This window comes from Candoia aspera, chromosome 1, assembly GCF_035149785.1.
Source record: "Candoia aspera isolate rCanAsp1 chromosome 1, rCanAsp1.hap2, whole genome shotgun sequence".
Lineage (NCBI taxonomy): Eukaryota > Metazoa > Chordata > Lepidosauria > Squamata > Boidae > Candoia > Candoia aspera.
This window is the reverse complement of record NC_086153.1, coordinates 123,070,706-123,084,832: the sequence shown is the minus strand read 5'-3', so window position 1 is coordinate 123,084,832 and position 14,127 is coordinate 123,070,706. Positions and strand designations below refer to the sequence as shown.

At 36.6% G+C, this 14,127-nt stretch overlaps 1 protein-coding gene across 4 annotated transcripts in view; it reads left to right on the top strand.

Moving 5' to 3' along the window:
- Nucleotides 1–14,100, top strand: part of SMAP1 (small ArfGAP 1) — a 72,823-nt gene extending 58,723 nt beyond the window's left edge. For 2 of the 4 annotated variants that reach the window (XM_063313255.1, XM_063313273.1), the window contains 4 exons: nucleotides 7,401–7,534; nucleotides 8,876–9,062; nucleotides 10,000–10,337; nucleotides 13,171–14,100. In XM_063313255.1, coding sequence (XP_063169325.1) covers nucleotides 7,401–7,534; nucleotides 8,876–9,062; nucleotides 10,000–10,337; nucleotides 13,171–13,305 — 794 coding nt within the window. In that variant the 3' untranslated portion in view covers nucleotides 13,306–14,100. The remainder of the gene's footprint in view (nucleotides 1–7,400; nucleotides 7,535–8,875; nucleotides 9,063–9,999; nucleotides 10,338–13,170) is intronic. The other 2 variants (XM_063313264.1, XM_063313281.1) reach the window with 1 other exon arrangement.
- Nucleotides 14,101–14,127: the final 27 nt, after the last annotated feature.

Sequence of the window (14,127 nt, the reverse complement as noted above, 5' to 3'; positions counted from 1 at the left end):
TACATACACGGCTGTATGTAATTTTCAATGTTCTGTAGCCAGTTTGAGAAAAGAGCCTTTAGGGATATGATTGCAGGGTATTGTATTAGGCTCTGAGTAAGAGTTTGATTCCAAGCTTCCACTGTTTCAGAATGCCGCAGCCATATATTAATTTAGACCAGTTATGGAGAGCATGTAATTCACTCATTACAGCACCTCTACTGGATACTGAATCTGTTTCCAAGGATAGGTATTAAATGCTGGATTTTTTTAATGTGCTATTAAAAAAAAGTATTCTCCCATTTGAATCTTCCCAGACTTTAAGATCCTCAAGAGACCAAAAATATTGATCATTAGAATAATTTCCACTTTAGGACAGTATTATTATCCACCTAACTGAAGGCCACAGAATAGTGTGCTTGCTTTTGAATTCTCCAAAACTCTTCATCTAGTAAAATATATACAGAACAAAAGGGAACTGGGGTGGCAGGTGTTGTTTAAATAATAGTGTCAAGTGTTACCTACAGATTTCGATACAATGTGGGAATTGTCTACAGATTCAGATTAGGCTACTGTTGACTTAATTATGCCGAATGGTTTATTAACTCATGTTTCTGAAAGATAACAGCTTTGCTGACCCAGGTCATGTTAAAACAGTTCCTTGAGAGAGGGTTCCATTCTATTACTACTATTCTTGTGGTGGTGGTGGTGGTGGTGGTATGGCTGCCCACTTCAGAAGACTCTGGGTGGCAGTCTTTGCCTTAGTTGCTATTCCTGTTCATTCCCTCTTATTCTATGTTTTTATAAAAAAGGAGACTTTTAGGCACTGTATATTTAAAGATAGTCAGGAAATTACTGGATTATTTTAGCACTATGGCACCAGTGCAAAGAATTACACTTAGCACCTCTAGAGCTTTACAAATACTATTTAACGTGTGACTTGAATATATGTTCCTGTAAAGTACTAATGGTTTAAAATGATTTGCAATGTGACATGGATAGATTTTCCCTTCCTATATTCCCTGTTTATGTCTGAAAAGCAATCCAACATCTGCAATAGAATTGGGGAAGCACGTGGAAAAGGGGAATCCATTCTACCAGTTAATTTCCTTTTCTGTGTATATGAACCCAAGGAGAAACAGACCGGTATTTTTACACTTAACCTCTTAAAATGTACACTCTGTGCTTTTTTGATCTTCACCAGTATATTTCAGATTGAAGGGCAATATTACCACAGTTCACATGGATTATGGAAATACTTATAAAATATTGTAGGCTTTGGCAATAGCTATATAATGTTATTTTTCCCAACTGATAAACCTTTTTATAATACTACAGATGATACTTGTCTTTTAACTTAACTGATTAGTATATAAAAGTTCACCATATTAGAGATTTAAAGTCAAAATAACTGACATCACTTTTTACATTTGGAAATAGACATTCTCCTTTAAAATGATACTTTTACAAAACTACACTCCTCATTTTGTTGGATGTCTTGCAGTACTATGTAATGTTGCAGCATTACCTTTTCCATCGTTGAAAGGTTGAATTTGCAAAAAAGAAGCACAACACATTTTCTGTTTGATGCACCATTTACCAGTTAGATGTTCCTTCAGAAAACAAATGAAAATGTATAGTTGCACATTTTAAAATAACCATCACAGTATATTAGCACTAAAAAATAGATAATCTCAACCTTTCTATAGGGGCATCAGTGAATTGTCATGCTCTTTCATTTTAGATTTATTTTAAAGTGACCAGAATTAAAGAAGAGACTTACCAAAACAAGAAGAAACTGTAAATTTCAACCTCATAAACAATATTTTGCCTAGAGAGTTTTCTACATAACCAATGTTCTCTTTGAGATTTTTTAATGCCATTAAAGTCCTCCTTTGTGATTCTGGAGATCCAACATTGATGATAGAATAGTAAATTTTCCCCTTTTGTTTGTTGCAGAGATAAGTGATAGTAAAATGGGAGAGGAATTGTGTTTTTCTTCTAATTCCTGGGAATGTGATATTATTAGCACACATATCATTATATTTTCCTGCCACTGACAACTGTAGATTGGAGGCAGGGACAGGAAAGCGTATCAGTACAACAATACTATATACTATATAAATCTTGTTTAATAAATTATGGTTCAGTGTTACAGTACTCTAAAAAATCAGTTTTGTTTTCTTTTCACTCAATTTTCTCCTAAAGCATGCTTCCATTTTTTCTTAAAAAGAGCTTTTTGCTGTTTCAGTAAAACCTTGATGTAATAGACCATTTGAGGGAAGGGATGTCCATTAAGTTGGAATACCTGTTAAATCCGAATTTATGGATTGACTTACTTTACATCATTTGCATAATCATCTGAATGATGTAAACTAATGTAAAAATTGTCAACTACATAATGATATAAATTGATGTAAATGACAGGAATGGACTGCCAACTGCTTCAGAAACAGTGCTCTTTGTCCTTTGAGAATAAAATCCAAATAAAATGTCCTTGACATCTAAAGTCCATTGAATAGAGGTTCAGAGGATCAAGGTTTTTTCTGTGTGACAGAATTGGACAAATATGGCTAACCTTTAACACAGTTTATTGGAGCAAGCTGTTATGAATCTGCAAGTTTTGTTTTGTTATCAGTTAACAGTTGATTACATAGCATTTTTGTCTATATATCTTAACATTTAAACATTTGCTATTACTACATGTTAGATAAACCTAGAGAAGTGTTTCTCAACCTTGGCAACTTTAAGATGTGTGGACAGCATGCTGGCCGGGGAATTCTGCTGAAGTTTACACAAGTTGTAAAGGATGAGGTTCACTGACCTAGAGTATTTTTCCCTTGAATAGAAAAGTAGGGGATTGAGTTAAGATTATTGTTTGTAAATAGTTTCTGAATAGGCTCCTAGCCAGGGCCATAGATTTGAATTATTTTTAAAATGCATATGTCATCTTCCAATAATAATAAAAAATATTTCTGGGAAACATACAAAAAGAAATTAGAAAACCAGACTACAAAATCAGAAGTTCTAAATGTAAACTAATCTGAGACTAGGAAAAAGAAAAGGGCTTTGGTGGTGTTGGAATGATATTGGAGTAGACATTAGGATAACTGGGTTTCTCAGAGCATCTGTTAAGTGCTGCGATTGATATGTTGGCTAGTCTCCTCAGTGGAGCAGCTCTGTTTTTAACTAATTTAAATTTCCAAGCAGTCATGGGAGTAGTGATCTGTGTAGTATATCATATCTGTTTGAGGACTGCAGCTATAGAATAAATTTTGGAAAGGTGGTATTGTGCGATTTTTCTTTGAACTGACATTGAAAGTTTGCAAAAGAAAGAAATGGTCTAATATTTAGTGTTTAATGAACCAGTTTAATCCATTTAAATTATTGACTTAGTTGTTTCTGCATACCTTTTATTGTAGTTCTACCTGCATTGAGAATTGCTTAGGTTTTGTTTGTTCCTAAATCTCTTGAGAGATTTTGTTTACTGTATACATTTTAACAGCTAGTTTTATTTTAATTCATTAAAATATAAAACGTAACCAGACTGGATGATAAGGGCCAGTAGATGAGTTTTATAAATTCCTGTAGCTTATCTTTGCTGAGAGAAAAAGGAGAAGGTAATTCATTCATACTTAAAAAGAATCACGACTACCCTGGAGGTGATACTTGAAAAGTATTATAAAAAATGCAAGTGTGAAAAGATAGTTATAATTCATACAACTGGAAAACTGTAAATCTGTTCCTTTCATATATATTCCATTTGATGTTACAGGGAGATTTCGATTTTAAGGTACAGTGTATATATTTCGGCATACTGTATTATTACAGGAACTACAATTCCTGCACTGCAGTATAGAATCCCTGGCATATGGATGCATGTGAACAACTGCTCCTGTGTTTCTAGGAAAGTGCTGTGTGTTTGCCACTGAAGAACTTGTTATTCATAAAGCATCTCATAAATATTTTATTCGTGCACTCATTTGTAAAATGCTTGAATTAAATAGTCAAACACTTTTTCTCTGAAGCCATGTGTTTAACAGTAACAGCTGGAAAGAGGAAACTTTTCATTTGAGCAGTAATAGTTCAGACTCTAGAGTTCAAAACAGATGTCAGTTTTCGTATCCAATCCATTGATTCTTCCAAGGCCTAAGTAGAATTCCTTCCCCTTAATTCTACTTATTCCAATAACTGACTAGGTTTCTTTTACATGGCCAGATCTTTCTATTTATAGGCCACCCTTTTCTGAGCAATAGAATTTCAGCAGAAATTAACTGGGCCAAATGGACTATTTTCATCTTTCCATTAAGTCTGTTTACTCACACTGTCCAAACTTTCTGAAGTTTTGGAAACTACCCCAGAAGAAAACCCTATATGCATAAGATGTTGCCATGTTTTTCCAGTTGCTGCATGGATCCAAATCCAGTGCACATATATACTAAGTTTTTGAGCTGATCTAAAATATATTTTAATGTTGGTACTGCTCAGTGCTTGCACAGGGGACCTTTCACCTTTTTTTTTCACTGCATGGACACAGAAGACCTATGCTATCTTTTGCTGTTTGGATCATAGCAATCTTTGATTCAATAATTTGAAAAAATAAGCTCAGATTCTTCTATAAAACTGAAAAGTAATTGGGAGGAAAACTCAACAAACAGTTGTTTTTTCAAGCAAAGTGGAATAATTAGATCAGCTATATTCATAAACTTGCTTTTTGAGGCAACTTTCCTCTGGAAATTTCTGGGCAGTGATAAGCTAATTTCTAAGCACTGTAAAGTAGATAAATATTCATCTAATAGCAGTTTTTACTAGAAGGTTACTAAATTTGATTCCTGAAATCCCACTTTAATATGATATATCCCAAGATTAATAATGCCTTTAGAAGCTCAAAGAGAAAACTGCTTTTATTACCTTGAAATTCTGTTTCAGAATCTCCTGGAGGGTTTTCTGTCTCTTCTGCATTAACTTCTTAAGGACTTTTGCTCTAATACAGAGAGGGATTAAGGGAGAGAGGTTTGGCAGGTCCTCTTGGATCTGTCCCACATTCACTTTAAAACTTTTATTTATGGATTGTTCTAGACTAACATTAAATGCCAGTGTGTGTATATTTGGTTTTGGCTTACATCTAGAATATAGGTGTAGAGGACATTTCTGTTTTTCTAGTCTATTGTAGATACCTGGATGGTCCCTCACCCTGAAGTAATTTTCTTAAGATTTTTACCTTCATACGCAGTGCAAGAAGAAGTACATCCCAAGGAGAAGAAAACAGAAACTCATCTTTAGAATGGAAATGTGTGATATGTTATAAACAAATGCATACATTACAGAGCTGTACTCCTTTGGAGCCTCCTGTGGTGCAGGGTGGTAGGCGGCAGTATTGCAACCGAAGCTCTCCCCACGACCCAAGTTCAATCCCAGCGGGAGCTGGATTCTCTCTCGGGTAGCCGGCTCAGGTCTACTCAGCCTTCCACCCTTCCGAGGTCGGTAAAAGGAGTACCCAGCTTGCTGGGGAAGGTGACGACTGGGGAAGGCAATGGCAAACCACCCCGCTATAGTCTGCCAAGAAAACTTCACGAAAGCGACGTCCCCCCAGAGGGTCAGACATGACTCGGTGCTTGCACAGGGGACCTTTCAACTTCACTCCTTTGGAACCAAAAGCAAGCTTCACAGCAACATTTGTGATACTAGTTTACAGTTCTGTAAATCTATAAAATGAAGATGAATTTGTTAAAAATAGTTTAATAGTCTGCTGCAAGTTTCATGCTGAGAAAAGAGACAAAAAATAATAAAATGAATTATCTAGAGGGATTTTAATTTCATGTCAAATTGAAACTTGATGCTGAGGCTGTTTTTAACTTTGGACTTTAGGAGAATGGATCATAAGGCTATCACAGAGATTTCACTCACAACTTCTAGAAAAATAAATGAAAAATTGCATTATTTTTTTAGTTAGCTACCACTTGTTTTTCAAACTAGTAGTCTATGTTCCTGTTTGATTATCTAGGTAGACAGGAATAACATTTCCTATGGCTTTGAAGCAGGCAAGGGCACCTGTTTTGGCCACTGTGCCTATTGTGATTACAACTTGTGATCCTGTAAACCAAAAGGTTATTTTTCTTCCACCTAGCATTTGTTTTGAGTCTCAGCCTAATTTAACAAGCTCTGAATTAAATGCTTCTCCTGTCCTATTTATTATTTTCTGAGGACTATGGAGAGATTGCACTGCAGTGAGTTTTAAAATAATATTTATAAAGTTTGGATGAAGAATATGATTCTTTAACTGTAAGTGCAGAAATTTAGAAATTGCACTTGGGAAGATAATTCCTTATTGCTGACAGTTCAAAATGGGGGACAATGGTAGGCTTCAAATTTAAGATAATCAAGAATATAGTTCCAAAATTTATCAGAATTATAGGGTGTTAGCATAAATTAAATGGAAGAATTTATTATCCAACTTTTAATTATTTTTTGAAATAAAAATAATGTAGCTTTTCTGTTGAAGATAGTGGGAAGGATAGTTGAACAAATTAAAAGAAACTGGAGGGCTTTTTATCTGATAAAACATACAATAATACTTCATTGTAAGGTGTGTAAGCTAAAGTTCTTCACTGTATAGCAGAGATTCTCAAACAGCAATGCTGTGGTAGATTTATTTAGATAGTCAAGATAGGTTGGGGAATATTTCTGTTTGTCTTGTAAAATGAATACTGAACCTGACCTGTGACTAAAGCTGAGAAACATCATACACACTTTCACACAACTTTACACAAAAAAACCCCAAACAGATCCATGGCATGAGGAAGGCAAGACTTGAACTTATTAAAATAGGTGTTACATATTTTACAAATTTGTAGAAGACAAAAAGTCTGCTGAAAGTTCCAGAAATGTTTAAGTAGCCTATATGAAAACTTGAGAAACCCTATTCTAGAGAATATCTCTGTCTCTTACAATGTAACAAGTTGAACTGGTATGTTTGTAACAGAAAAAGACTTCTGAATAGCTTGATGGTGAAAGCTCCCCTGGGCAAGCACCGAGTCATGTCTGGCCCTTTGGGGGGACGCCGCTTTCGCAATGTTTTCTTGGCAGACTATAGCGGGGTGGTTTGCCATACCTGTAAGTAGACTTTCTATGATGAAAACTGCTTGGTGCAGCAGTAAGAGTCTGGGTGAAATGTACAGTTCTGTTAAATAAGATGTATATGCTTTGTTTAAATACGTTGATATTTTACTAGTTACATTGTCATGTTGTAAATTTTAATGATAACATGTTGGCATAATATTGGTGGAGCTTAAATGCAATTTATGAAATACTTGGAGATTTCTGCCTACATACAATGTCTTTCAGCAATATTACTGATGTGCTATGTACATACTTCACAATTACCAATCTGGTTTACTATTTTTCATTCTAAAACATTTAAGATGGCCCTGCTGATTCCTCTGTTACAAATGGAAGTATTGTAACTTCTGCCACAGTTCTGAATGATGATGATCTGGATATATTTGGCCCAATGATCTCTAATCCTTTGCCAGCCCCATCTATACCACCTCTTCAGGTAAGCTGCAAAAATTATGAATTTATCATGGTAATTCATTTTGGAATTCGTTGATTGAGAGACTGAAATATTTACTCTCAAAGTGCACACCCAGTAAAAGGAGAAATTACTTTATGTCAGTGTTTGATATAAAGCCGCTGTACGAATGGTCGTTAAGCAAGGACCACCTGTATGTTAAGATCTGTAATATCTGAGTTTATAATGCACACCTCCCTCCCCAGCAGCACGGTAAGAGAATCCAGCAGTTTATTGGAAAGAGTTTAAGAATTTTTGCCCTTGATACTTACTTCAATCTAGGCTCTTCAAAATTAGTGGTTACCAATGAAATGCATTATATTTTTATGTTGCATTAGAAAATAAATGTAGGATTAAATAAAGTTTATTATATCTGAAATAGATGACCTGCAGATTATTTGAAGAAGCCCCTCTTCCACTCATCCTTAACTGGATTGGGAATAATGTGCTATTAACCTATGTGCCAGTTTATACCTTGCATAATTTTTCTTCAAACATAATTGAAGAAAAGATTAAAATATCATTAAAATGTAATAATTTCTAACTTTCAAACGATTCATATGATTTAACTTTTTCATCATCCTTGTGCAAGGGGCACTGCAAAACTGATTATGATGGGGGGGGGTGTCTCTTTTTAAAACACACCTAAAAACTTTGGGAATCCAAGCTTTATAAACTATTTTAAGACTTCCTTTCCATGAATCTTATTTTTAATTAAGAATAAGCTAGTGGTCTACAGAACTATTCTTGAATCCAATTCATTTAATTACGTTTGTGAAAACCTGATCCATGATGAAAATTTTGCTCAGTATTTTAATTTGTAAGAAGTTTATTCTTCCAAATAATATTCTTTAAATTACTTGAAGAAAAAAAAATAGGCAAAATTGAATTTTCACTTACGGTAATTTCTTTTGAAAAAGACAGGCATTGTAAAGCAGATTCCAAAGAGAATTCTAGCAGTGACATGAAAGTAAGGGGCTTTTTAAAAAAGCAACAAAATGTTGATGAAGGTATCTGAAGGCATCTTACGCTTTATCAAACATGAAGTATAAAATGACATAAAGATGGCTTTTACATCTTCATTGCGAATAGTACACTTGCAGCACAAAACGTGGAACTGCTCTTAATTATTTTTATATTTTTATTGTGGCCATTGTGACACGTGAAGAACATATGACTTTGTAAGCATTGACACTGGTTTTATTTATGTAGTGCAAATAAACGTTTGTGACACTAATAATTGGGAATTTTGCTACTTGTCTCTAAAATTGGTGTTTATTTGGTTTGAAACAACATAATTCTATCTTCACTCGTTTTTTTCATCAGTCTTTGACTTTTATTTCCCAGAATGCTTCCACCAACCCAGCAGCTGCCACGTTGTCTGCTACATCTGGAGATCTTGATCTGTTTACTGAACAAACAAAATTGGAAGAGTCAGCAAAGAAACAGCTCTCCAAAGATTCCATCTTGTCACTGTATGGCACAGGCACTATTCCCCAGCAGAATGCCCCAGGTAATTAGTTGTCTGATCTCCTTCCAGTGCGCACTGATTAAAAGGTTACTAAGAACCCACAGCTGGGTCTTCTCTCCAGAAAAAGAGATGCCAGTGTAGAAGTCAGTATGGATTTATATTTTAAAAGTTATTATGAAACACACATCTAAAACAAATGACCAGTCTTGAATCTTTTTATTTACATAAATATTACGTATCACTGAGCATTAAGCGCTCAGTAACCTGGTGAGAAGAGGCGTTTCATTCTCCTTGGCTTTATTCCCTTTTCCCCAGTGCTGCCTTCCTTTCATATAGTGCTTAATTCAGAGTCATGCTTAATGGAAATTACAGCCTCCAATCTGGGAAGACTTCCCGAAGGAATAGATAACTGGTTAAAATTCCTCACAAGCATATTGGAAGGACGTTGCAAGTCACTATTACTGTACTGCTATTGGTATTCCCATTGTATTACTATTACTATAGTCATGTCTACTAGTATAATTTTTGTCATTATACTTGCATACCTTCTGGAGCAGAGTTCTGCAAATTAAGAGAGATTCTGAGGCTAAATTCAGGATGTCCCAATTCAGATTTAATATTCTACTGCTCTTTAATATAATCCAAGGAAGTATGAAGGATGGCCAAACGGCTTTCTATCCTGTTAACCAGTGGAAGATCACCATTTAGACATCAGTGGATAACTGGAGTTCATAATGTTCTCTATTTGCTTATTAACAGTTTTTACACCCTTCCCAATCTGAAAACTCTAGTCAGATTGCAACATGCATCGGAAGGTAAACATGGCTCTTAAAAATAATGTAATGAGCTGTTTGGGGGCAAATTTACCTCATTCCTCCCAAATTTTATTTGGACAGCAATTTTGAATATATACAACTGAAATACGAGCTTTTACTGGCATAAACCTCCTTTTTCCTTTTACTCCTTTTGCCTCCGATAGGAGTGTTCATGGGGCCCCAGCCTCTGCCCTTTGCTGTGCAGCCGTCAGCTCATTTTCAAGCGTTTCCAGCGATGGGAGGGCCTGTGCCTGTGTCAGTACCATCAGCCCCTGCAATGATGGGAAATATGATGGCCCCACCAGTGCCTGTAATTGGACAGAATGTTGGCATGATGGTGAGCATGGGAATGCCAAATGGCTTTTCAGTCACTACACAGACTGCTGGTTTGGGACTCCCTCAAAATATTGGTGGGTCCCAAGGAACAGTATTGGGACAGATACCCCCGCCACAGAAATATGGTATGCAGCAAACACAACAAGCCCAGTGGAACCTTTCACAGGTGAGAATGCTTTTTCTATTCATATACATGGATGGCTAGCAGATTTAGGTTTAGGATTAAAATGGCAGTGGTTGGGATTAATTAAATGGAAACAATTACTAAAGTAGTATATTAAAATGATACAAAGTTAGCTATAAAAGATACCAAAATAAAACTGTTTTTTTTTTCCCTTCTAGTTATGTACTTGAGAAAACTAAGTGCAGATCCATGCTTTCTGCTTGGCCATCACTCACTGCTATTCTCCCATTCTCAGCCAACTGCAAATGCATCTGTAATGTTTGCCTACCCCAAACACTCAGACTCACAAGAGGTTACTTAAATGAAATCTGATTTATTAGGGAAATTATGGCAGATACAGAGAAAGCTGAGAATGACTAAAAGCGCGCCAAATACAAACTAAAAACCCTCGGCTCCAAACGTAATCCCTCCCCTCTACCGCCATAGCAACCCTCGGCTCCAAACGTAATCCCTCCCCTCTACCGCCATAGCAACCACCCCCCTCCCAGGTGCTGGTAACCGTTTTCCAGACATCCTGGGAAAGCAACCTTGAACACATGAGATAACTCAAACACATTCCAACCCAGCAGCCAACAGATAACAACTCCCCGAAGAGGAATCTTCCTCCCTCCCGAGATCAAACACGTATCAGGCAAATGACATGCGAAACGTTACGATGTACCAAGCACATTGAAACGGTGAACATGACAGCATCCTGCAGTGTTCTTTCGAACTTGGGGGGAACCCCACCCCCCCAGGAAAACTGCTGTTTTCTGACTGGGAGCCCTTCAGAGCAGATGATCTGAAGAGCTTTGTTCCATTCTAGGAGCAGCCCCAGTTCTGGTCAGCTGCAATGCCTGACAGGCCCCCTCTCTCCAGGATCTGGTTGCTGCCCTGGGCAGCTGCGTCATCCTGGGCTGCTGCTAGGCAGTTGATTTAAAAAAAAAAAAATCTTGTGGTTGATCCAGTGATGTCCTATTAAGTCAGTGAACTATCCTCAATCCAAAAGCTCAATGTCCATTCAAATCTTACATTTGGCTTCTGCCCAGGCTTGCTTTCCCATCCCCCACCCAGCTTCCTTTTCCTTTTTCTCTAACATCTTTAAATTGCAACCTAGGAATATTGCTACTTCTTGTCTATAAAGCTACTACAAAGGTTCCATGGACCTAGCCAGAAATGTAGGTGCAAAAGAACCATCTGTTCTGTTTTTATTCTTGTAGCATCAGAACAACAGGGAACCATAAGGGGAAAAAACGGAAAAATAGAAAAGGCCTGCATTAATATCAGAGGGGGAGTGAAGGCATCCACATGTACAAACACCTTGGAAAGTAAAGAAAGGGACAGGGAGTAGTGAGAAGGGGCCAGTCAAATTGTTGAAAAGGAAGAGGCAGGCACTGTTAGCAGGAGGGGTGCTACATGGGAGCCAGCCAGCGAACTTTGGCTTCTCCAAATTTCATTAAGAGATGGAGGAGATTGCTTAGTGCAGAGGTATTCACTATATATGGCCTATGATGACTTTTACTTTTTTGTATCAGTTCTTGGATTGGGTCTCTTCACTGTGGTATGTACTTTTTCAACTTCCCACACCTCTAGCATAGTTGTAATGTAGAGAACAAAGGATCAAACATGACATACAAACCCTTGAAGATGCAGGTGGCTAACGTGCTGTTTCTTACATGCTCCAAGTCCATAAATCTTGGAGATTGGCTATGCTGACTGGGGCTAATACGGTTTTTGCATCAAACATCCTTTCTGGTGGACCCTTTTGGAAAAAGCCTCTAGAGGGGTGGGAAAGCAAGATCTGATCAAGAATATTAATAGGTTTTCAGAGCAAGAGAGGCCTGCAATAGAATACGCTTTTTCAGTGTCCAGCCATTGCTGGTTTTGTTTTCTTCCATTCCCTTAAATAAGCAAGATTAGGCCACTGTTTTTCCACCTCTTGATCGGGTGGATATTTTCTGAATAATTTACATTTTGAATAATTTATTTTTATTAAATTTAATGTTTGTTTTTTATTACATTTTTACATCCCATGGCTCCCAGCAACTCTGGGTGGTTTACTTGGCATCTATGTAACTACAGTCTTTTCAAGCTAAATACTACCCCAACAGGGATGCATTAAAACTAGTTGGAGCCAAGCAAATCCATTTACTCACTATTACTTTTGACAGAGAAAGGCAAATTTTGGCAGATCATGGGGTTTCCCTTTAGTACTTGCATATTGTCATAAAAGGCGTTTAAAATACACAGTAACCAGATTGGATCTTTTTATCTGGAACATGAATATTATGTAGGTGTTAGAAAGGCAGAATGTAACTATATTTACCTTTTAACTAAAAGCCATTTCGTTTGCTGCCAGAATGCTACTTCAGTGCTTTGATATGCTCTGCAGGAAATAGTTCCTTGAGTATATTACTTTCCATGCCAGCATTGCTACTGATAGTACAGAAATTGTGACATTGATCACTCAACCATGGTTATTTCCTGCAGATATTAGTGGAACAACATGACAGGCACAATGGTTTGCAATCTGTGCATTACCCCTACATGTTCTTGGTAGAGTTCTTCATAGACAATCCTCTTTAGAGAAATCAGAATCTAAAACTACATTGTTCAGTCAAATTTCAAACATTTTTAAAAGGTTGTATTTAGGACTACTGCATTCTAAAATAGTTAAAAACCTTTTAGCTATGAGAAATGAATGTTATAAGCAAATACACCAGTATCTATCTATTACCTGTCTGTCTATATATCTATCCTGAAATGTGGGCTTCGGTATGAAATTTGAACATTCTGGTGCCTGTACCAATCACAGTCTTGTGTGTGCATTTCACAGATGAATCAGCAAATGGCTGGAATGACTCTGAATAGTTCCAGTAATATGATGGGCTTTGGCCAACCACCAAACACAGTGGCAGGATGGACTGGAAGTTCCTCAGGCCAGACCCTCAGCACACAACTCTGGAAGTGAAAAGGCAATAGAAGTTTAAATCAAAGACCTGACATTCCATGCTCAAATAAATTTAGTTTCCCTGTTCTATCCATGTACACTACCCCCTCAAACATTCATTTTAAAAGTAATCTTAACTGACCGTGTTGTGGTCTGTACTGACTTCAATTCTGATGTAGTGAAAAGCAAGTTGAAAACATTGGCAGCTTTTTCATTCCACAGTGTTTTGATTTTGCAAATCTTACTTTTCAGAAGAGCTGCGTGACCAACTGCATACTCAAATTATTTTATCTTGTAGAGCAAATGTTTCCATATAAGGGAAATAGGTATCATGTTAGTGCTATCTCTAAAATGTAAACTCCACCTTGCAAATTACCCAGTAATCCTGTAGAAGGTACTGTATGAACAAAATGTTAAATATATAAATAAGAGTGTACCTGTATCATTGAAGTATGCATTTCCTTGTGTGATAATGATTTTGTTTCATTCATTTCACTGTGATATTACAATGATGTGATGAACAGGGAAAATGGTTCACAAGAGAAAGATAAACCTGGATGCCACTGTGGCTCCATCAATTTTCTTTCCACTGTTTGAGTTGCCTGTGTCAAAAGAAGCTGATTTGACAGTAAAGATCTGTACCGGATTAATCTGAAGTGTACTACACAGCATATATACAGGGTAACTCAAATTATATATTTAATTTTGTCTTTGCAGTTGTATCCAGGTTTATGTCAGTAAATTGTGTTTACATTTTATGGTGCCTCATATTGATAAACAGTTGCTTCCCTATATTAAAGAAATCCATAAACATTGTGTAATTATTTTATTCTCTAAGAACTG